At 34.7% G+C, this 21,746-nt stretch overlaps 4 protein-coding genes across 5 annotated transcripts in view; 2 read left to right on the top strand and 2 right to left on the bottom strand.

The window, feature by feature from the left end:
* Positions 1-4,800, top strand: part of il17rd (interleukin 17 receptor D) — a 76,368-nt gene extending 71,568 nt beyond the window's left edge. Inside the window, exons 12-13 of the mRNA XM_079844699.1 lie at positions 508-1,411; positions 4,011-4,800. Coding sequence (XP_079700825.1) covers positions 508-1,411; positions 4,011-4,129 — 1,023 coding nt within the window. The 3' untranslated portion in view covers positions 4,130-4,800. The remainder of the gene's footprint in view (positions 1-507; positions 1,412-4,010) is intronic.
* The window catches only part of traf3ip2b (TRAF3 interacting protein 2b), a 1,379,907-nt gene that overhangs the window by 418,146 nt on the left and 940,015 nt on the right, over positions 1-21,746 (bottom strand). The window lies entirely within an intron of this gene.
* On the bottom strand, positions 5,574-13,284 carry LOC307142813 (glycine N-acyltransferase-like protein 3). The gene is made up of 5 exons (XM_079843933.1): positions 12,936-13,284; positions 12,731-12,838; positions 10,431-10,554; positions 10,237-10,363; positions 5,574-6,600 (listed from the first exon to the last, which is right to left on the bottom strand). Exons 4-5 carry the CDS (start codon positions 10,284-10,286, stop codon positions 6,159-6,161), a joined length of 492 nt encoding a protein of 163 aa, XP_079700059.1. The 5' UTR covers positions 10,287-10,363; positions 10,431-10,554; positions 12,731-12,838; positions 12,936-13,284; the 3' UTR covers positions 5,574-6,158.
* LOC307143024 (cystatin-2) lies at positions 15,617-19,224 on the top strand. Of its 2 annotated transcripts, none has more exons than XM_079844268.1 (4): positions 15,617-15,796; positions 15,899-16,101; positions 16,176-16,289; positions 18,938-19,224. In XM_079844268.1, the coding sequence occupies exons 2-4, from the start codon at positions 15,916-15,918 to the stop codon at positions 19,019-19,021; spliced, it is 384 nt and encodes a 127-aa protein (XP_079700394.1). In that variant the 5' UTR covers positions 15,617-15,796; positions 15,899-15,915; the 3' UTR covers positions 19,022-19,224. The 2 variants fall into 2 exon arrangements, with proteins under 2 accessions (XP_079700394.1, XP_079700395.1); XM_079844269.1 differs by having other exon boundaries at positions 15,617-15,816.

Here is a 21,746-nt window from a genome sequence, read left to right as displayed (position 1 = left end):
CGTGCAGTGTGAAACCGACGTTACAGAGCGAACAAAGCACAGTTTTACTCGGCTTCTGTTTAAAGTACTCCCACACTTTTGAATGTCGCGGTCTGGCTTTATATGATAAATGATCATTTTGACTATGCCCGGGAGCAGAAGCTGCCATTATTCTAGATCTTCTGTTCCATTCTAGAACGTAAATAATGTGCCGCCGACGCGTCGACGCATTTCACGCACATCGACGTATTTTCGTAGTCGACGTCATCGACGCGTCGTTGCAGCCCTAGTAGCAGTATTATTATGAGTATTATTATTATTATTATATAGTCATATTGAATGTTTGTCATGATCACATGCGCCTCTGCGTGTGTTTGTGGGAAACTTTTTAAGTGAAATTAAAACTTATAATAATAATGATAAGAGTGCATGAGGAACTTCTCTTCTCATCTGATTATGTGTGTGTGTGTGTGTGTGTGTGTGTGTGTGTGTGTGTGTGTGTGTGTGTGTGTGTGTGTGTGTGTGCAGGTGTCTCTGGATCTGTGGGAGCACCTGGAGATCTGTAAGGAGGGTCAGATGGCCTGGCTGAGCCGGCGTATCGACGAGGCTCACTTCATCATCACCGTGTGCTCCAGAGGTCTGAAGTATTACGTGGAGAAGAGACACCGCAAGGGCAAGGCCACATCCAAGGAGAACAACCGGGAGCCGAGCGGAGACGGGACCAGCCGCGATCTGTTCATCGTGGCCACAGCCATAATCGCAGAGAAGCTCAAAGAGGTGCAGCAGAAGAGCTCCGACCTCTCGCGCTTCATGGCCGTGTACTTCGACTATTCTCACGAGAGCGACGTGCCCACGAGCCTCAGCCTGGCGCCCAAGCTCAAGCTGATGGACCAGCTGCCTCAGCTCTTCTCCCGCCTGCACTCCCGCCAGCTCAGCCTGACCGACCGCGAGCCGCAGCCGCCCAACGTCAGCCGGCGCAACTACTTCCGCAGCAAATCGGGCCGCTCGCTGTACGTGGCCATCTGCAACATGCACCAGCACATCGAGCAGGAGCCCGACTGGTTCGAGAAGCAGCTCATGCCCCCGCCTCCGCCCAACAAACGAGCCGCTCCTCCTCCCGATTCGGGCCTGGTCCTGAACGAGGTCCAACTGAAGCTTCCCTCGGAGAGCGACTGCCCCGTGAGGAGCAACGCCCTGGTCCTGGCGCAGGAGGAACTCGGGGAGGGGTCCTCGGGTCAGGACGTGGGTTTGTCCCGGCCGGTTCTTCACATGGACGGGTCCGCCAGTCCGCCGGAGATGCCCAGGGACTCTGGGATCTATGATTCGTCCGTGCCCTCGTCTGAGCTCTCCATCCCGCTGATGGAAGGACTCTCACCGGATCACGCAGACAACTCGTCTCTGGCCGACAGCGTGTCCTCCTCCTCGGGACTCGGTAGGACTTTAATTGCATTGTCATTTTAGGATAATATTCCTTGTTTGTTTGTTTTTTAAGCTACACTGTGTAACTTTTTTAGTTTATTCTTAGCTAAAAACACTTAGTTCTTTCAAAAATATATGTGCTCATTAATGTATATTTACTTCTTTCAAGTAATAAAGTATTCTCGTAAGTTTATAATATTCCATTGAAAATACATACGGGTGAGGGTTTGAATGCGGGTCGCCATGTTGCCCCTCCATCTTGAAAGTACATTAGCCAAAGAGGGACATACCCGTAAATTCAAGCTTTGCCTTTCGCGTTTTAACACTCGATGGCACCGTGTCCAATGTGGACGAGGTCGAACTGGAAGCCATGTTAATCTTGGACTAAATCAGCCACTGTAGGAGTTAAAACGAAATCGGAATTGAGAGGAACAGAAACTAATATTCACTGGATGGTCATATACCTTTTCACCACTAGATGGGGGAAAATATCACACAGTGTAGCTTTAAAGACACATTTATACAGACTTCTGTATTTTTAAATGCAATATTTGTTGATAAAAGACGAGGTTTAAGGTTTCTCAGAGGTTTTATTATTAATAATTAATAATAATAATCACATTTTTATTATTAAATATATTTATATATATTATATATATATATATTTATTTTTATGCATATATATATTTATGTATACATTTATTTATATATACATATTTATAAACATAAGCAAATAAATAAATAATGGAGGTGTTACATTTTAAGTGATTTATATTTGTATATATGCAGATTTGTTAAAAAAATTTATATAGTTAATAATAAAATTTAAATAGTTTTAAAAAATGAAAAATGTTACAAATAGGCATATAAAAAAGTTAAAAAAAGGTGTAATAATGGAGGCAATTAAAACATTTATAGTGACATTTTTTTTAATCATTTTTAAGTGATTCTAAAAATATACACACATACACATATATAAATATGAAGATGTGATTGATACAGTACAGTAGTATTATTGCAATTTTCTCATTTTAATGATCAAATAAAAATATTAAAAAAAAATTTTTTTATATATTTTTATTTGATATATTTTTTAAAGAATACTAATATTATTATTTTAAAAAAAATGTTTTACATAACAGTTGTATTATTGCAATTATAATATTTTTATTGATTAATTTTGTAATTTAAATAGTAAAAATTAAATGTTTTATTATTGTTTTTAATAATAATAGTAATAATAATTATTAATACTCATTTAATTTACACTTCAATAGAAAAATTTAACTAATTAATAAAGAAATAATAAAAATATTATTTTTAATAATGATACTAATATTTATTATTATTTAATATTTTTACACTATTGTAGATTTGTTGAAATATTAATATTTCTTTATTGATTACTTTTGTAATTAAAATGCTCAAATAAGTTATTTACACTACAGTAATATAATTGCAATTGTAATATATTTCTTTATTAATTAGTTTTTCTTTATTTTTGTATTATTATTTAATATTTTTTTGTTTTACATTATAGCAGTGTTATTGCAATAGTAATATTTCTTTATTAATTTTGTAATGGAAATGCTAAAATAAAATATTTGGAACATTATTTTTTATATAATATTTAATAATAGTTTATAATAATTCTTAGTAATACATAGTACAGTAGTATTATTTAAAAAATTCTAATTTAAATGATTATAAAAATATATATATTTTTTTTTTTAATTATATTGTAATATTTTTATTTTATATATTAAATTTTTTTAAGAATACTACTATTTTTTATTTTTATATTAGAGTACTATTATTGCAATAATAATATTTTCTATTGATTAATTTTGTCATTTAAATGCTAAAATAAAATATTTGTACTATTGTTTTTAATAATAGTAATAATAATAATTATTAATACTCATTTTTATTTTTACACTACAATAGAATAATGTAACTAATTAATAAAGAAATACAGTACTATTGCAGTTATTCTAACTTCAGTAATTATACAATTAAAATATAATTTTTAATAACTATATTGCTATTTATTATTATTTTCTGTTGTAATTTTACATTAGAGTACAATTATTGCAATAGTAATATTTCTGTATTGAATAATTTTGTAATATAAATGCTAAAATAAAATATTTTGACCATTATTGTTTTTAATACTCATTTTTATTTTACACTACAATGGAATAACTGCAATAGTAATATATTTATTTATTGATTAATATTGGACTTTTTTGAATTGTAATAATGAATGAAATATTATTATTAATATGATATAGTGAATCTGATCACATGCCTGTTTGTAGACTTGTCCTGAATTCAAACGCATCTGTTCTGGATGGTTGATATTAATATTTGGCGGTGCTTTCAGCTTCTAGTTAGCACTGCTTAACACATATTAAATATTAATATCGTAATATTACCATAAATGATTCCAACAGTTTTGCTTCTGCCATGGTGCTAACTCGAGAGAATGGACTTTTAAATCCATTCAGAGGATTTTCTCTCTTATGCTTCAGTTCCAGCCTGTTGACGCTTGTGTGTGTGTGTGTGTGTGTGTGTGTGTGTGTGTGTGTGTGTGTGTGTTCTGTTGACAGGAGACGAGGAGCCCCCTGCTGTCAGCTCGCTGCACTGCGCAGGACACACCATATGCAAGGCTGAGCTCCATCACAACATCCATCCCAGTGAAGGACTCATAGCCGCCGCCTCCACCTAGTGGCCTTTAACTGAACTTGCATCGCCACTTTAAACTCATGCCACTGACTTGGACAAGCTGCCAACGCGTCTTACAATCCCTTCATCAGGGAATATCTTTGACGGACTGGATCTTAAGGGATTGGACATGGCGGTGTCTGAAAACTGCAGGCCGAGGCGCTTTTTAACCAAAGTGGTTGTGCACTAGGTATGCAACCGTTGTGTCTGCATTACAGCTCAAACACCAGAGCCTCTGGCCTTCAGTGCGTCTCCAGTGGAGCTGTGGAGTCCTTTAACATGTCATTTCACTTTAATTTATTGCATTAACCGGCCTCCGGCGTGCAGGATCACATGTGCTCCATCAGCACTTTGTGTTCGTCACATCATGAACACGAACGCTCGGTTTTAGACGCATATCAAGAGCTTTTTAATAATTTAGGCCTTTATTTTTTTAAACGGATCTTAAACGCATAAACGGATTAGCTTAGGTCTAATGTGTGTTTATGGCAAAGGGAAGCTAAAAAACTGAGATGTGTTAACTTTATGAAATGTGTGTACTCTTTTATCCAGGTTTTGTACAGTTTTTATTAGAATATTAGAAGTGATTTCTACATTATATAAGCTTTGTACTGTTTTATAGTACTCTAATGTAGGAGGTACGACTTAATAAAACTAAGATTTATATGCATTGTGACTGTGAGTTATTACTGAAGTGTTTTGGGCAGAAATGCACACGCTAGAATCATCTCAGGATGGGAAAAGAATATGTTCAAGATAACACACTACCATATTCTTACTGTACACCGTGTATATGCATAGAAAAAAATGGCATATAATGAAGAAGTTTGAAGTCTACAGTGACAATAAATCATTCTTATTTGCATATATGCAAATTTGTATATGCTAGAAATATGTATAAATAACATGCGCATACATATATTTATATATATATTATATATATTTTTATAATTTTTATTTTATTTATATATATATTATATATGTATATTTATATATATTTTTTTATTTATATATATATAAATATATAAATATTTATATATATATATGTATTTATATATATATATATATACACATACATTTATATATTTTTATATATATATATATATATATATATATATATATATATATATATATATATATATATATATATATATATATATATATATATATATATATATATATATATATATATATATATATATATATATATATATATATATATATATATATATATATATATATATATATATATATATATATATATATATAAACATAAATAAATAAATAATGGAGATGATTTAAAAACTCCAGTGTTACATTTTAAGTGATTTATATTTGTATATATGCAGATTTGTAAAAAAAAAAAAATATATATATATATATATATATAGTTAAAAATAAAATTAAAATTGTTTTTAAAAATGATAGTTACAAATAGGCATATAAATAAGTTAAAAAAAAAAGTTTAATAATGGAGGCAATAAAAAACATTCATAGTGACATTTATTTTAATTTTTTCTCCATAGTTTAATCATTTTCTAGTGATTTCATAGTGATTCTAAAAATATTATATACACACACACATATAAATATGAAGATGTGTTTTATATACTCCGGGATTTATATTTGCATATATGCATATTTATTTTGTATGCTACAAATATGCATTTAAAATGAAGGTAATATCTTACAAATAATGAATATGTGATTAAAACTCCCAAGTGACATTTTAAGTGATCTATATTTGCATATATATTTTTATGATATGCTAGAAATAAAGAATAATACATTATAATATAACTAAATTATAAAATAGTAATGAAGTGATTAAAAACTTTCATTTTGTATTTGCAGATTTGCATGCAGATTTGTTGTATGCTTTAAATATGCATTTATTGTAACATTTGGTATTATTTTATATATAAAATGAAGAAATTATTAAAAACAGTGACATATTTTAAGTGATTTAAATGTGCATTTATAATGATTTTTTTTGGTATGCTAGAACTCTGTAATATTTAATGAAGGTTAGATCAGGCATTTGGAGTGATTGACAGGTCTGTGTTGGCCTCTGGTGTGTTGAGCTCAAACCACACAGCCCTGTAATCCGGCGAGTGCTGGAACCCCAGGGATGTGAAGAGCTTGTGGGAAGCCTCATTTCCCTCCTCCACGAAGCAATACACCGGGTGTCCTCGCTCCAGCAGCTGAGTGGCCATCACACACACCAGTAACCTGGCGTGGCCTTTCCGTCTGTGCTGTGGTAACGTGTGGAGTAAACCCAGAGCAGCGTGCTGGTACACAAGCAGCCAAGAGATGGGCTCCGTGCCGCCCTCCTCCATCACACACAGTGAAGGATTGTGGGAGATGTAGTTCAGCACTGAGTTAAAGCTGTTCCTGTCTCCGCCGTACTTCCATGTGCTGTTCACCAGATGAGCGTGAGCTGTGCTGAGCGGGGAACACCTCAGACCTGCGGAACTGAACGCCATGAAGAGAAATAAGAAATATGGCAACTATTAAAGCAAGGAACATTTAACAAGACTCTGTGCCAGAACAAGGTATTGGAAAAATGTTCCCATTTCCAATGTTCCTTTTTCAAATGTTCAAATGTACAACCCCAAATCAGAAAAAGTTGGGACAGTATTGAAAACGCAAAAAAAAAAAAAAAAAAGTGATTTCTACATTTACTTTGACTTGTATTTCATTGCAGACAATATGAAAACAAAATATTTCATGTTTTGTCTGGTCAACTTCATGTCATTTGTAAATATGCATCCTTTCCTGTCATTCAGACCTGCAACACATTTCAAAAAAAGTTGGGACAGGAGCAATTTAGGGCTAGTACTGAGGTAAAATGGTTAAATAATGATGTGATTTGAAACAGGTGATGTCAACAGGTGATTGTAATTATGATTTGGTACAAAAGCAGCATCCAAGAAAGGTCTAATCCTTTAGGAGCAAAGATGGGCCGAGGATCGCCAGTTTGCCAACAAATACGTGAGAAAATTATTGAAAACAATGTTCCTCAAAGAAAGATAGGAAGAGATTTGGATATTTCACATTCAACAGTGCATAACATAATTAAAAGAGTCAAGGAATCTGGAGGAATTTCAGTGCGTAAAGGACAAGGGCGCAAGCCTAAGCTGAACAACCGCGATCTCCGATCCCTCAGGCGGCACTGCATCAAGAATCGTCATTCATCTAGAAGCGATATCACCACATGGGCTCAGGACTACTTTGGCAAACCTTTGTCAAGTACCACAAGACGTAGTTACGTCCACAAATGCCGGCTAAAACTGTACTGTGCCAAAAGGAAGCCCTATGTTAACAGTGTCCAGAAGCGCCGTCGACTTCTCTGGGCTCGGAGGCATCTGGGATGGACCATCACACAGTGGAAACGTGTACTGTGGTCAGATGAATCAGTATTTCAGGTATTTTTTGGGAGGAATGGACGCCGTGTGCTCCGGACCAAAGAAGAAAAGGATCATCCAGACTGTTACCAGCAACAAGTCCAAAAGCCAGGGTCTGTCATGGTATGGGGTTGTGTCAGTGCCCTTGGCAAAGGTAACTTGCACTTCTGTGAAGGCACCATTAATGCTGAAAAGTACATAGAGATTTTGGAGCATAATATGCTGCCTTCAAGAAGACATCTTTTCCAGGGACGTCCATACATATTTCAACAAGACAATGCAAAACCACATTCTGCACACATTACAAAGTCCTGGCTGCGGAGGAAGAGGGTACTGGTACTTGACTGGCCTGCCTCAGTCCCGCCCTGACTCCAATAGAGAATGTGTGGACAACGAAGACCCCATACTGTTGCCCACCTTAAGACTTGTTTGCAGGAAGAATGGGACAAAATTACACCTGAAACACTTCATCACTTGGTGTCTTCAGTCCCTAAACGTCTTTTAAGTGTTGTGAAAAGGAATGGCAACATTACAAAGTGGTAAATGCTTTACTGTCCCAACTTTTTTTGAAATGTCTTGCAGGTCTGAATGACAGGAAAGGATGCATATTTACAAATGACATGAAGTTGACCAGACAAAACATGAAATATTTTGTGTTCATATTGTCTGCAATGAAATACAAGTCAAAGTAAATTTAGAAATCACTTTTTTTTTTTTGCGTTTTCCATACTGTCCCAACTTTTTCTGATTTGGGGTTGTATATTAAATTTCGAAATGACTTCATATTTATGAGAAGAAAATCAAAATTAACATCAAATTATGAGATGAAAAATTGAAATTATGATATTAAGTGATAAGAAAATGATGTATGACGAAACGTCAATAGGAAGTCAAAATTGACTTAAAAAGTCATAAGTATGACATAAAAAGGTGAAGTGACATGATATATAAAGTTTAAATGATGTATTTGTTGTAATTTAATGTAAAATTACAATAAAAGGTCATAATTAATTGGAATAATTGAGTTATATTTATGAAATAAAAAGTAAAAATTATGACAGTCATAACTGAGATGAGAAGTCGAATTTATGACATACTCAAAAGTCAAAATTGACACGTCACATTTATAATAAAAATCTAAATAAACATGAAAAGTCAGTTATGACAAAAAAGTTAAAATTACATACTAAATCATAACTATATGAGAAGTCGAAATTGACACAATAAGTCATATTTAAGAGATGAAAAGTCAAAATTATGACACTAAATCAAAATTATGACATTTTGTCAAATGAGATGAAAAGTCGAAATTTGACATATTAAGTGATAAGAAAATGATGTATGACGAAAATTCATAATTATGACACAAAAAGGCGAAGTGACAACATAAAAAGTTGAAATTACATAATGTAATTTAATGTAAAATTACATTAAAAAGGTCATTAATTATGACAGTCATATTTATGAAATCAAGTCAAAATCAAAGTCATAATTGAGATGAGAAGTCGAATTTATGACATACTAAGTCATAATTATGATATGAAATGTCATTTATTGTCATTTATGAGAGTTGGAATGACAAAAAGTCAAAATTATGACATACTAAATCAAAATTGACACGTCATATTTATGAGAATAAATATATCAAAATAAACATATCAAGTCTTAATTATGAGATGAAAAGTCAAAGTTGATATACTACGGCATAATTATGACAAAAAGTTAAAATTACATACTAAATCATAACTATATAAAAAGTCAAAATTATGACTAAATCAAAATAATGACTTTGTCAAATGAGATAAAGTCGAAATTTATGACATTAAGTGATAAGAAAATGATGTAAGGCGAAAAGTCATAATTATGACAAAAAGACGAAGTGACAACATTAAAAGTTGAAATTACATATTTAATGTAATTTAATGTAAAATTACATTAAAAAGGTAATTATGAGAGTCATATTTATGAAATCAAGTTAAAATTATGACTGTCACAAATTGAGATGAGAAGTCGAATTTATGACATACTAAGTCATAATAGTGATATGAAATGTCAAAATTATGACGTCATTTATGAGATGAAAAGTTGAAATGACAAGTCAAAATTATGACATACTAAATCGAAATTGACTTGTCATTTATGAGAATAAATAAATCAAAAACATATCAGGTCTTAATTATGAGATGAAAAGTCAAAGTTATGAAATACTAAGGCATAATTATGACACAGTGGTGACAAAAAAAAAGTTAAAATTACTAAATCATAACTATATGAAAAGTCAAAATTATGACACATTAAGTCATATTTAACAGATTAAAAGTCAAAATTATTACATTCATTAAGTCATAACTATACACATCACAACATGTAAATAGGAAAATGTTGGCGTTATTTTGTCACTTATTGAGCAGTCGGCTAGCTGGAGCCATTCACCTCCAGTCTTTGTGCTAAGCTAGGCTAGCAGTGTGTGTGTCAGACAGAGTTATGGCACGGAGATGAGAATGGTGTGTATGGACTTATCTAACTCTGGGGGATATGGGGAATAAGATAAAGTCCCAAAAAGTCGGCATGTTCCTTTAAGTCATATTTACAAGAAGAAAATCGAAATTGACACATCAAGTCATATAATTGTGAGAAAAGTCAAAATTATGACAAAAAAGTCTGATAATTTTTAATGTATGTTGATGAAGAGGATCGTGTGTACCTGTTGTTAAACTGCAGCTGGTTGACGTCCTGCAGAAGGAACACATTCATCACTGCTTGCTTTTTCCAAGGAAGTCCATGTTGATCCGCAAACTCCTGAGCCGCTTCTAAATGCCTGATGTCAATCCCTGTATCAGCCAGCAGGTTAGTGTATGCTTCACTTACAGCAAATAGTGTGTGTGAGTGTGTGTGTACCTGCCAATAATGTGAACGAGTCCTTATTGACCACACCAGGAGTGTCCAGAAAGTTCCTCAGGCTGGCTTTGCTCCTCGAGTAGATGCTGTATATGTTGAAATCTCCTTCTCGATCATTTGAGCCCTGCAAACAATTCTGGTTTATATTAGGGTGACCAGACGTTCCCGTTTTCCGGGGACAATCCCGGCTTTTGGTGTTCTGTCCCTGACTGGAGCTGTCCCCGGAAATGTCCCCGTTTTACAGCTCATTCAAAACAAGCTGCAGATATATTGCAAAAAAGCGCCCAAACAAAATACAGCAGCTGCTGGTTATAGGAGCAATCTTGTAGTGATTATTGTCACCAGCAGATGGCGCTGTGAGATACACTGACTCTACTTTGACGCGCACACGCCGCTAATACTTCAAGGTACTAACTGGTAGTAACATACTAACTATTAACATTAAAGTAAAGTAAAACTGTTTGTATGTGTTTTATAACAGAGCCTCAACGGGGTGAGGGATTGTTTCCCCCCCAAAAGTTCTGCAGTCGCAAAGCAGTGATTACACACATCTGAACTATAAATAGGGTTGGGTACCGAAACCCTTTATATGACCGATATGTACCGAACCGAATCAGAACGCAGATTTCGGTGCCAAAATTCAAAAGTATTTTCGCGCTTTGGCTGGCGCCGAGCCAGAGACAGACGCTCAGCGCTCGTCACATCACAACTCATGACAACTATTCAATGTTTTCAACCACATCATGTTTATTTCAGGTTTCAGACACTTAAATGCTCATAAGTACTAGCAAAAAACACACACTGATGTCTATGGAAGCTGCAATAACAATCCTTTCAGACAGTTATAGCTAACTTGACTACGTTTTTTATTCACATCAGATACATGCACATTATATAGTAACTATATAGTTTACTCTATTCTTCTTCCAGTTCACTGGTCACTTACTTTCATGTATTTCGTGAGACGTGAATGAATTTACGTGTTGTAAATCCGACAGATCCGATTCGCAAACTAACATGGCGCCGCCCATTGCGCTTTAGATCAACTAACACACATTCACTCACACATATTTGAAAATCAGAATATCATATAGTTTGTGACACAGTTAAGAAGTTAGTGAATATTTTGAATAAAAAAAAAAAAAACGAAATAAACCCGGTGCAGCTGAGCTGTCAGCGCTATAGCGGCTGCTGTGTGTCATGTGAGAAGCATGACGCGTCGCCATGGAAACATTAAGGCGATGCGCTCTAAAATATTTAGCCAGAGAATATATTATCATATTTCAAAATAAAGCTGAAGCGCGAAGCTGGTTTGTAGCAGACCAATAATACAGACTACTTTGCTATTATAAATGTAACTGTTATTTAGAGTTAAATTAGGCCTGTAGTTGGGTTAGGTGGCTTAGGTTTTACTGTGAATTCGTAAATAAGTCAATAATAATTTGTAAATAAGTAAATTGTGTTTTGTATTTATTTATATTCATACATTTAAGTATACATTGAACTTTTAATAAATGGTACAATTTAAATAATAATAAAAAATAAATAAATAAAAAGCCATTAAATGTCATCCACCTCGTTTTGTGGCCTTTTTTTTTTTTTAAAGTATCGATTCAGGCACCGTTTAGGCACCGGTACCGTTTTAAAAGTATCGGTTTGGCACCAGTCTCGAAAAAAACTAAAAAACGGTACCCAACCCTAACTATAAATATAAAAAAACCTAAACAATTACACTTGCAAAAAATACATGCGCAGAATACATACTTTCTGCTTAAAATAAGCCAAAAATGCAAAATAACAAGACCAACTAAGGATAGTAAGAATTATTTTCAAGCTAAAACGTAACAAAACTAGTATAAAATATTAAATTCAATTATAAAATCCTACAATATTTGTAAATAGTTTTATTTATCATATTTATGTTGTTTTATTTTTGTAATGTTTTTTATGTTAAGTCATGCTATAATATTGTTTTGAACTGCTTGTTATTTACAATGGTTACTATTAACTTTTTTTTTTTTTTTTTTGCGGTTGGGTTGAATTAAATCCAGACCAAAAATCCTAATAATCAAACTAAATCATAATAATTATTAATGTTAATAATAACATAGAGAGCCCACAACAACAAAAACATTCAAAAAATTATTGTCCCCGTTTTTTAAATAAAATATAATAACAAATGAGATTTTAGTGGTATTTTGACCACTCAAATAGTTTCCATTTCAGAAATCTGGTCACCTTAGTGTATTGGTTTGACTAACAGTAAATCATAAATGTCTGCATATGTGAAATGATTTTACCTGAACTTTCGGTTTGCAAATAATGACAGTGAAATCTGGCCACTGGTCTGCGATGACCTGCAGATTGTGAGGTTTCCCTCTGTTGATGTTGAAAATACAGCCATAAACCTGGAAAACATGGAGTTATTTACAGCTGAGGAAGTCAAGCTAGAAGCATTGTGATATCAGTATGAAGCTAAATACTTTCTTTAAAATTTCTCCACACCTTGATGGACTCAGGGAAAAACTGCTTTAAAACGCTCTCAGCCTGTTTGAGTTCCTCTGTCCTGCCTGAGAATGATCATCCTGTGCCGTTCAGAAGCTCACAGAAATCACAAGATCTGTGCCAAGTAATGATCCAGGAAGTGCTTTCAAATAGTGTGACCAGACGTCCCCGTTTTCCGGGGACAGTCCCGGTCTTTGTTGAGCTGTCCCCGCTAATGTCCCCGTTTTACAGCTCGTTCAAAACAACATAAACATTGCAAAAAAGCCCAACATACAGGACATTCAGCAGCTGTGGCATGTGTGTATCGCTGATATGCAGCTGACGGTGATTATTTTCACCAGCAGATGGCGCTGTGAGATACGCTGACTCTATGGTCGCTACTACTTCATGAAGAACGGAACCGAGAGAGCGCCATTATCGTCAAATATCAAAATAAACATTATCGCTTTCAAGGTAGTAACATAATAACTATTAATGTTAAATTAAAGTAATACTGTTTGTATGTGCTTTATATCAGGGCCTATATCGGGATTGTTTCGTCCCCAAAAGTTCCGCAGTCACAACGCAGTGATTACCACACATCTTAACTATATATATATATATATATATATATATATATATATATATATATATATATATATATATATATATATATATATATATATATATATATATATATATATATATATATATATATATATATATATATATATATATATATAGCCTATATATAAACTAAACAAATACATGTGCATACACATACTTAAACACATGCTTAAAATAAGCCTAAAATGCAAAATAACAAGACCAATTAAAGACAGTAAGATATTTTCAAGCACAAACATATTTAATTTGAAGTTTAAAATGTACCCACATGAAAAAATACTATAGCATATTATAGTAAAATTACTCTAGTAAATACTATAGTGTTTTTGAACCATACAATAGTAAAGACTCTACAGTCAATTGTAGTATATTATAGTATTTAGGCTACTACACTTTGTTAATTTACTGTAGTATATTTACTATACGGTTCATTATAACACTATAGTATTTTTACTATAATACTATAGTAGTTTTTCATGTGGGTATATATACAGTATAAACTTGTGAAAATGAAAGTATTAAATACAATTCTATTTGTTAAATAGTTTTATTCATCATATCATATTTATGTTGTTTTATTTTTATTTTTGTTAAGTCACGTTATATCCTCCTGGGACCCAGAAAAAAAAGTGTTTTGAATTTAGTATTTTTTCTTGTTATTACATTGTTGGAGCATAAGAAACAAATGGGAGAAAAAAACATTTTTGAAAAATAATATTGTATTCATATGTTGTGATATGTCCTCTGTAGTTGACACCAGGACTCAGTTGTTTAAAAAATAAAATGACATGAAATTGCATGTATAGGCAAAAACAATGGGATTTATTTTTAATTCACCAATCAATTTTTAGGTTTCAGGATTTTTTTTTAAACAAACTTTGTTTAAAGATAATTCTGAACTATGTTATGAAAGATATAACGGAATGCATTGATAAACCATATGTGTGTAAAATGGCCATACTTGGATTTTCCCATTCAATACAATGTATCTATACACTGCATCTAATTTGCATATGAATGTGTTCTTTGTGCAACAAGTAATAATTGGCAACATTTTCATAATAATATCAGAATAATATTTCATAGGAATATTGAAATGTAATTTCTTTCCTATTTATTTGTTATGTCTCCAAAATGCCTGATAAACATGATAAATCCTGGCATCCACAACAGTGGACATGTATGAAATCAATGCCCCATTTTGTAACATAAAGTCATATTTTGATTAGAAACCCAATAACATTTTCCTGAGATGTTGATTTATAACAAACACTTAGAAAATTAATCGGATTTAAATTATAATTAATTTTTTTTATCATGTTTCCATAAGAGTGTTAAACATTAATGTCAGCCGTTTTTAGAGACCAAGAAGTTGTTGTTGTCCTGGTGAAAACTCCAAACATTTGGTATCTCTGCAAAGCCCCGAATGTGCTCTTTACAGGACATCCAGACTGAGACATGTATGATGTCAGAGAAATTCCCTAGAATATAATAAAAATCTATTCGTGGGTCCCAGGAGGAAAATACTGTTTTGAATTGTGATTTACAGTGGTTACTATTAACTGTTTTCATTGTTTTTTTGTTTTGTTTTTTCCGGGTGCGATGAATTGTATTAAAACCAGACCAACAATCGTAATAATCAAACTAAATCATAGTAATTATTAATGTTAATAACAATATATAGGGAGCCCACAACAACAAAATCTCAAATATTTGTCCCCGTTTTTATTGAATAGGATTTTTTTGTGATATTTTGACCACTCAAATAGGAAATGTCCCCGGTTTCCATTTCAGAAATCTGGTCACCTTACTTTAAAAGCCTCAGCTGCTGTGCATTTCAGCCTCACGGATTACAGCCAGTGAAATGGTGGATAATTCCTGCCAAATATTAACTGAACCAAAGTGGTTTGCAAGTGTTTATTCGTGCTCATGAGATAAATTGGGTCTCCACCCGGATTATACTGGTCAGACTGGTTTGGTAGTTTTGGGCACTCAGGAACCAGTTTACCACCATGTCGTTTTCTTCCTGTCTTTTTTCAGCAGGAGATATTCTGGACTGCTCTGCATCGGGTCCTAGTCTGGTCATGTGACCTGGCAGATGATGTACACACAGATCACTGCAGCTGCTCTTGTGTGAAGAACATGAGAATATGGCTTTTCTGTGATGAGTCAGTGAGTTGAGCTGGAGCATGAGCGTCTCTCCATCAGCAGGATGCAGAAACACGAGAAGCTTGTGTGTTGAGGAGTGAACAGAGGTGTGTGTTCAACCGTCAGGGTGAGAGCTGTGTCTAATGACTTCATGTTTCCACCCTCATACGGATACACCTATGACTCTGACTTTGCTTTTGTTCCCACAGACTCTCGACCTGCCAGGATGGTTTGCATTCTGCCCCTCTTTGCGTCCGTTTTCTCAGCTCTCGTTGTTACAGGGGATGGCATGACACTAACCTACAGCCGGGATGTCATCAACGTGGCAGACTTTGCCATGAACGTCCACAATCGCATGAGTAGCTACCCGTACGCCTTTAAAGTGGTGGATATCATATCAGACGCGGCTCAGGTAAGTGTCACGTTCACCAGGTGACACGCAGATCCTTTACCCTGATGGATCTTCTGATCATGTGTGTGTTGCAGCTGGTTCCTCCTGCACGGGTCGAATACATGTTACAGATAAAAGCAGCTCAGACCGTCTGCGAGAATCAGGCCCGGGTCAATCTGACAGACTGTGCTGTGCAGTCTAACGCACAGGTGAGAAATAACATCTAATGATAGATCACAGTTTGTGTTTTCTTGAGTTGGGATGTCAAGCGAAAAGCGCTACTACATAAATGTAACATTTTCTGGTTATGCACAAATATTTTAGGCATATGCAGTTATGTATACTATTTGCCTTTTGGGCAATGCTATAATGCAGGGGTGTCCAACCCTGCTCCAACACACCTGTCTGAAATGATCAAGCAGCCCTGAACACCACGATCAGCTTCTTCAGGTGTGTTTGATTCAGGGTGGAGCTCAAATCTGCAGGGTGGTAGCCCTCCAGGACTAGGGTTGGACACCCCTGCTATATTAATGTAATGCAGGGGTCTCCAAACTCAGTCCTGGAGGGCTACCACCCTGCAGATTTGAGCTCCAACCCCAATTAAACACACCTGAACCAGCTAACCAGTGTCTAACTAGGGCTTTGTAAGACACTAGCCACGTTTACATGCGCACTTTTTTTGTCATTCCGATTGAAAGATTCGGTGGACTGTTTACATGAGACGTTATCTAAACCCATCTGGTGTTTACATGTGCTGACTTTCAGTCGGGATCATTTTGAGACATGCGCACACAGTTTGTCTGCCGCAGAGATTCGTAACGTTAGTATCGTGGATCAATAGTTCTGTGTTGGTAATTTTTATATTTATTTATTTATTTTTCTGTGGGCGGACATGCAGTAGTTTAAACTAATTTATGTCCTATACAATGGCTATTTCAACAGCTGTGAATGATGAATGCGGAATCAAAATGTAGGCTATTCAATTCCTTTATTTTGAAAAACACAAAATTAACTATAAAATGCACCCAAATTATTAATAAAAACATAGGATATACGGTGAAACAAGAATGAAAGCATTCAAGACGTGCTCCGCATACTATTACTAAACGCATAGATATTTCAGATGATTAAGGAAAGATACCATAATCACAGAGGAATAAATATGAACAAAAGTAATTAAAGTAGACTGTGGGTAATGTTACTTAACCAATTTGAAGCAGTTGCTTAAAGCTACACTGTGTGATATTTTCCCCCATCTAGTGGTGAAAAGGTATATGACCATCCAGTGAATATTAGTTTCTGTTCCTCTCAATTCCGATTTCGTTTTAACTCCTACGGTGGCCGATTTAGTCCAAGATTAACATGGCTTCCAGTTCCACCTCGTCCACATTGGACACGGTGCCATCGAGTGTTAAAACGCGAAAGGCAAAGCTTGAATTTACGGGTATGTCCCTCTTTGGCTGATGTACTTTCAAGATGGAGGGGCAACATGGCGACCCGCATTCAAACCCTCACCCGTATGTATTTTCAATGGCATATTATAAACTTACGAGAATACTTTATTACTTGAAAGAAGTAAATATACATTAATGAGCAGATATATTTTTGAAAGAACTAAGTGTTTTTAGCTAAGAATAAACTAAAAAAGTTACACAGTGTAGCTTAACTTTTTTTAAATCTAACTTACAAGAAACAAAATATCGACACGTCCTCTCCAGCAGCTTGAATGTTCCCCGTTGCAATGGCAACTCTCAACGGCCACCAGGACTTATACAGTTTTATAAAAGCTATTCATTATTTGTTGTAAAGTGTAAGAATCACCTCAGAAAAATTAATTCTTCTGTCAGGCACAGTTGAAGCCAATAAGACAAAAGCTGTCAAGATGAGATGCTGTAGCCAGGCTATGTCTGTGTCATTATTCCAACATTATGTTCATAACATGTTACGAAATAAGTTTAATACCTCAGAAAAATGAACTTTCCTCTCTTGTCAACATTAGCGTGGTGTGAGCGCGGCGCGCGCTCTTCAGTTGTGGAGGCGTGTGCGCTATATATATCTCGTCACAGAAAAACATACACAATCAAAGTAATCGGAATAGTTCGTTTACATGGTGGAATTTTTCGTTTGATCGGTTCATGAAAAGGTTTGTCCCTCCCCTCTCAAACCGATTACAATTTCATTCGGTTTGGCCATTTTTATTCTGATTGAGGTGTTTATATGGAGCCTTTTCATTCGGATTGGACTTTTAAACCGATTACAGTGCTCCGTGTAAACGCACCTACTGATTAGCTGGTTCAGGTGTGTTTATTTGGGTTGGAGCTAAACTCTGCAGGACAGCGGCCCTCCAGGACCGAGTATGGAGACCCCTGCAATAATGTAATGCAATTGTAACGGATGGGCATTCAGACAGAGAGGAGGATCCACATGCAGCTAGAGTTATTGTTGAAATCCACAAGGGGAACGAAACACAAGGGAACCAGAGTAAATCAAGAAACACAAGGCAGGAGAAAGTTACAGCAAGATACAACGACTGACAAAACACAAGCACTATACACTCAGGGAAGACTAGTTTAACAAGATAACAAGGGGCGTGGTAAATGTGAAACTAATCAACATGAACAACTACAAAGAACTACAAAACAGCACAAGAAACAGGAAACACTTCAAGATAAAAGTCCAGGAATCCTCACAGGGAACACACAGGCTGGGATCATGACAGCAACAATGCAATGCAATAATTTTGCATGTAATTGAATTGAAACTAATCTATAATCATCTGTGGATGTTTTTTAATTGAAATGTGAATATATATATAAAAATACTATATATAGATTTCTTGTTTCCCCTGTTTTCTCAGATCATGACCTGCTCCTTCACTGTCCTTGCCGTGCCAGGAAACGACTACATCCCCAAACGGATGCTGTCAGATCAGTGTGTCTGAGAATTATGATGATGATGAGGAGGTGTTCATGCTTTCATTGATGCCTGTTTATATAGTTTGTGGCATGTGTTATTGTGCATCAATATCAGTGGTTTATAATATTTTTGAAGCATAAGCTTCATAAAGCCTGTATTTCTCTTTGAGTAACATGAATTCAGTCTTGTGTCAAAAAATAAATAAAATGCAAATGAATTGTCTCATAGAAAGCCTTGAATCTTGTGTTTTCTTTAACTATATTTTAGTGATTTAACATTTTTGAGACACCAAAAATATTGTTGTATATGTTTAAAATGTATATATGACATGGGGGTGAGAAATTATGACATTATATTAACGCCGCTCTTCTGTGACTTTTATTTTGGAATGACTGAAGTTCAGTTTGACTCACAAACCTCAGGAGAGGATTTAACACCCACACAAGACACACATGTCCATGCACTGATTTCAACATAAATAAGAAAAGTGAACCTCAAAAACTCAGAAACAGGAAGTTGGTCAGAGCTAATGATTGTAAATTAGAAAGTTGTTTAGCTTGATGAGAACAATATATGTCACGAGTTTGGTGACTGTAGGTAAAACTAGCCTCCCACTTTTGTTGAAAGGTGGCGCTATAGAGCTTCTCCTCCACTCCCATTTCTAAGGCTTGGCTCATGTTTACTGGAAGACATCTCTGATGTGTGTGTCAAGTTTCATGCAATTTGAAGCATGCTAAGAGCCTCAAAAACACCCAAGAATATTATTAAAGTTTGATGTATTGCCATGGCAACAGTATTTAAGATATCAAGAATGCTTTCACAGGCCTACATCTGAAATTATACTGATGAAGTTTGAAGCAAATCGGGTAAAAATAAGAGGGTGATTTCAAAGCATTTGCCCCCGCCCTAATGGCCACGGATTCTGACCTGTGTCAGAGTTTTTCAAGAGTTTTTGAGCATGTTAAGGGCCCCAGAAGCCCCCAAAATCTTGAATAAAAATAATAAAAATAAGAATAATCCTAAAGAAAACAATTGAGCTAAAAACACAGCTGCATCTTATGGAAATTCATGGAAAGACAAATACAGCTGCAAAAATAATTTTTTTGTTTTCAGTTTATTACATAAATGGGAAAAAAATATGTCAAAAGTCTCTAGAAAGTTCTGTGTACACATAACAGCAACTCAAACACTCAAAGTGCTTCACAAGCATAAAAAACAATACAATTTCACATTAATTAGAAATAAAGAAATAATAAAAAATAAGAAATAAAGAAATTGCAATACAGTTTGACCTCAATATCAATATGAAATAATAAAAATAAAACATTTTATGTTTCCATATTGTTAAAGTATAATTCTTTATATCTATAGCTCAACAACAATACTGATATTGTACTAAAAATGGGTTTAAACTTCTTTTTTTCCAGTTTACCTATATGTTAACAGTACAATAACACGTTTTAATTTATAATGATGAAAGAAGGAATTAATAAATAAAAAATGCAAGCAGCGATGACGGGCCCAGACTTCTGTGCCATTGCCACCCCGGAGGCTTTTGCATCACAGGCAACATGCAGTTCAACTGGGTGAATGTAAAAAGATTTTCAAGATATGAGACTGTTTCACATATAATATATATTCAAAAGTAATTAATACCTGTACATGATTGACTACATGACCGCACATGACACTTTTACTTCTGAACCCAGAACAGATACACTTGTTGTTGGACCAATTGAGAATCCAGTTCCCAAGACTTTGACCTCCATCCCATTCTCACCAAAAGAACCACCCGTATCAACTCCAAGTCCCAGTTTCACACCAACTGAACCGCCTTTAGCCGATATGCTGCCAAATTCAGCCCGAGCCATTGCTGCGACCCCAACCACACTGGCTTCAGAACCAAATGAGACGTTGGGACCTTTGGCTTCGGCCTCTAAATCATAGAATTCAGCACGAACTCGTCCAAATCCTACTTCTGTATAAGCTCCAGCCTGGGGAATCCTCTTTCTTGGTTGGTTTTTAAAAGCTGACTCATAAGTTCGAGCATAGTTGCCTTCTGCATAGACTCTTAATGGTTTGTAAGTGTCAATCGTAGTTATCGCGTCGTCACATTCTTCATCTGCAAATAACACCCTAGCCTTTTTTGTACCACCTCTTTTGTCTTTCCCTGTTGCCTTCTGTGCTCCTACCCTTGGCTGTTTCCCAGGCCTGGGAGTTTTGTCACATTCTTCATCTGCAAATAAAACAAATTAACTTTAATGCAGTGCAAATAGCGCTATATGAATTCATGCCATTTCACACTGAATATTAGAACATTGTGAATATGAGAAGTTGATTTTACTCAACCCTGCAAGCTGTAAGTTCTGTATTTATTATGATTTATTCCACACAACAGCTGGAATTGTTCAAAAGAAATCTTCAAATGTGTGATTTTCTGCATCTTCATAATATGTTAGTAGTAATATATTTGACATTATATATATATATATATATTAGGACAACAATGACCTATTCCATACAGAGTGTTTGGGAATATTCAGACACACATAATATTTACACATATACCACAGAAAATGAAACATTTTAGAAGTAAATATATGTACAAATAAAATACATAAACTAATAATAACACTTAAATGTAGTTTCTTCAATTTAAATAAATAAAGACCAATTATTAAAATGCACTTACCATTTTGTTCATCTTCCTCTTCATCTTCACGGTATTTTAAACATCGATTATCAGACAT

This window comes from Gobio gobio, assembly GCF_949357685.1.
Source record: "Gobio gobio genome assembly, chromosome: 19".
NCBI classification, from domain to species: domain Eukaryota; kingdom Metazoa; phylum Chordata; class Actinopteri; order Cypriniformes; family Gobionidae; genus Gobio; species Gobio gobio.
The sequence above is the reverse complement of the archived record's forward strand: the minus strand, read 5'-3'. Positions and strand labels throughout refer to the sequence as shown.

Excerpts from the sequence above, each read along its gene's own strand:
- LOC307142813 (XM_079843933.1), bottom strand. The coding sequence starts at position 10,286 with ATGAATGTGTTCCTTCTGCAGGACGTCAACCAGCTGCAGTTTAACAAC. Across the intron at positions 6,601-10,236 it reads CAGCTGCAGTTTAACAACAG|TTCCGCAGGTCTGAGGTGTT; the intron begins GTACACACGATC and ends CATGGCGTTCAG.
- LOC307143024 (XM_079844268.1), top strand. The coding sequence starts at position 15,916 with ATGGTTTGCATTCTGCCCCTCTTTGCGTCCGTTTTCTCAGCTCTCGTT. Across the intron at positions 16,102-16,175 it reads TCATATCAGACGCGGCTCAG|CTGGTTCCTCCTGCACGGGT; the intron begins GTAAGTGTCACG and ends TGTGTGTTGCAG. Across the intron at positions 16,290-18,937 it reads CTGTGCAGTCTAACGCACAG|ATCATGACCTGCTCCTTCAC; the intron begins GTGAGAAATAAC and ends CTGTTTTCTCAG.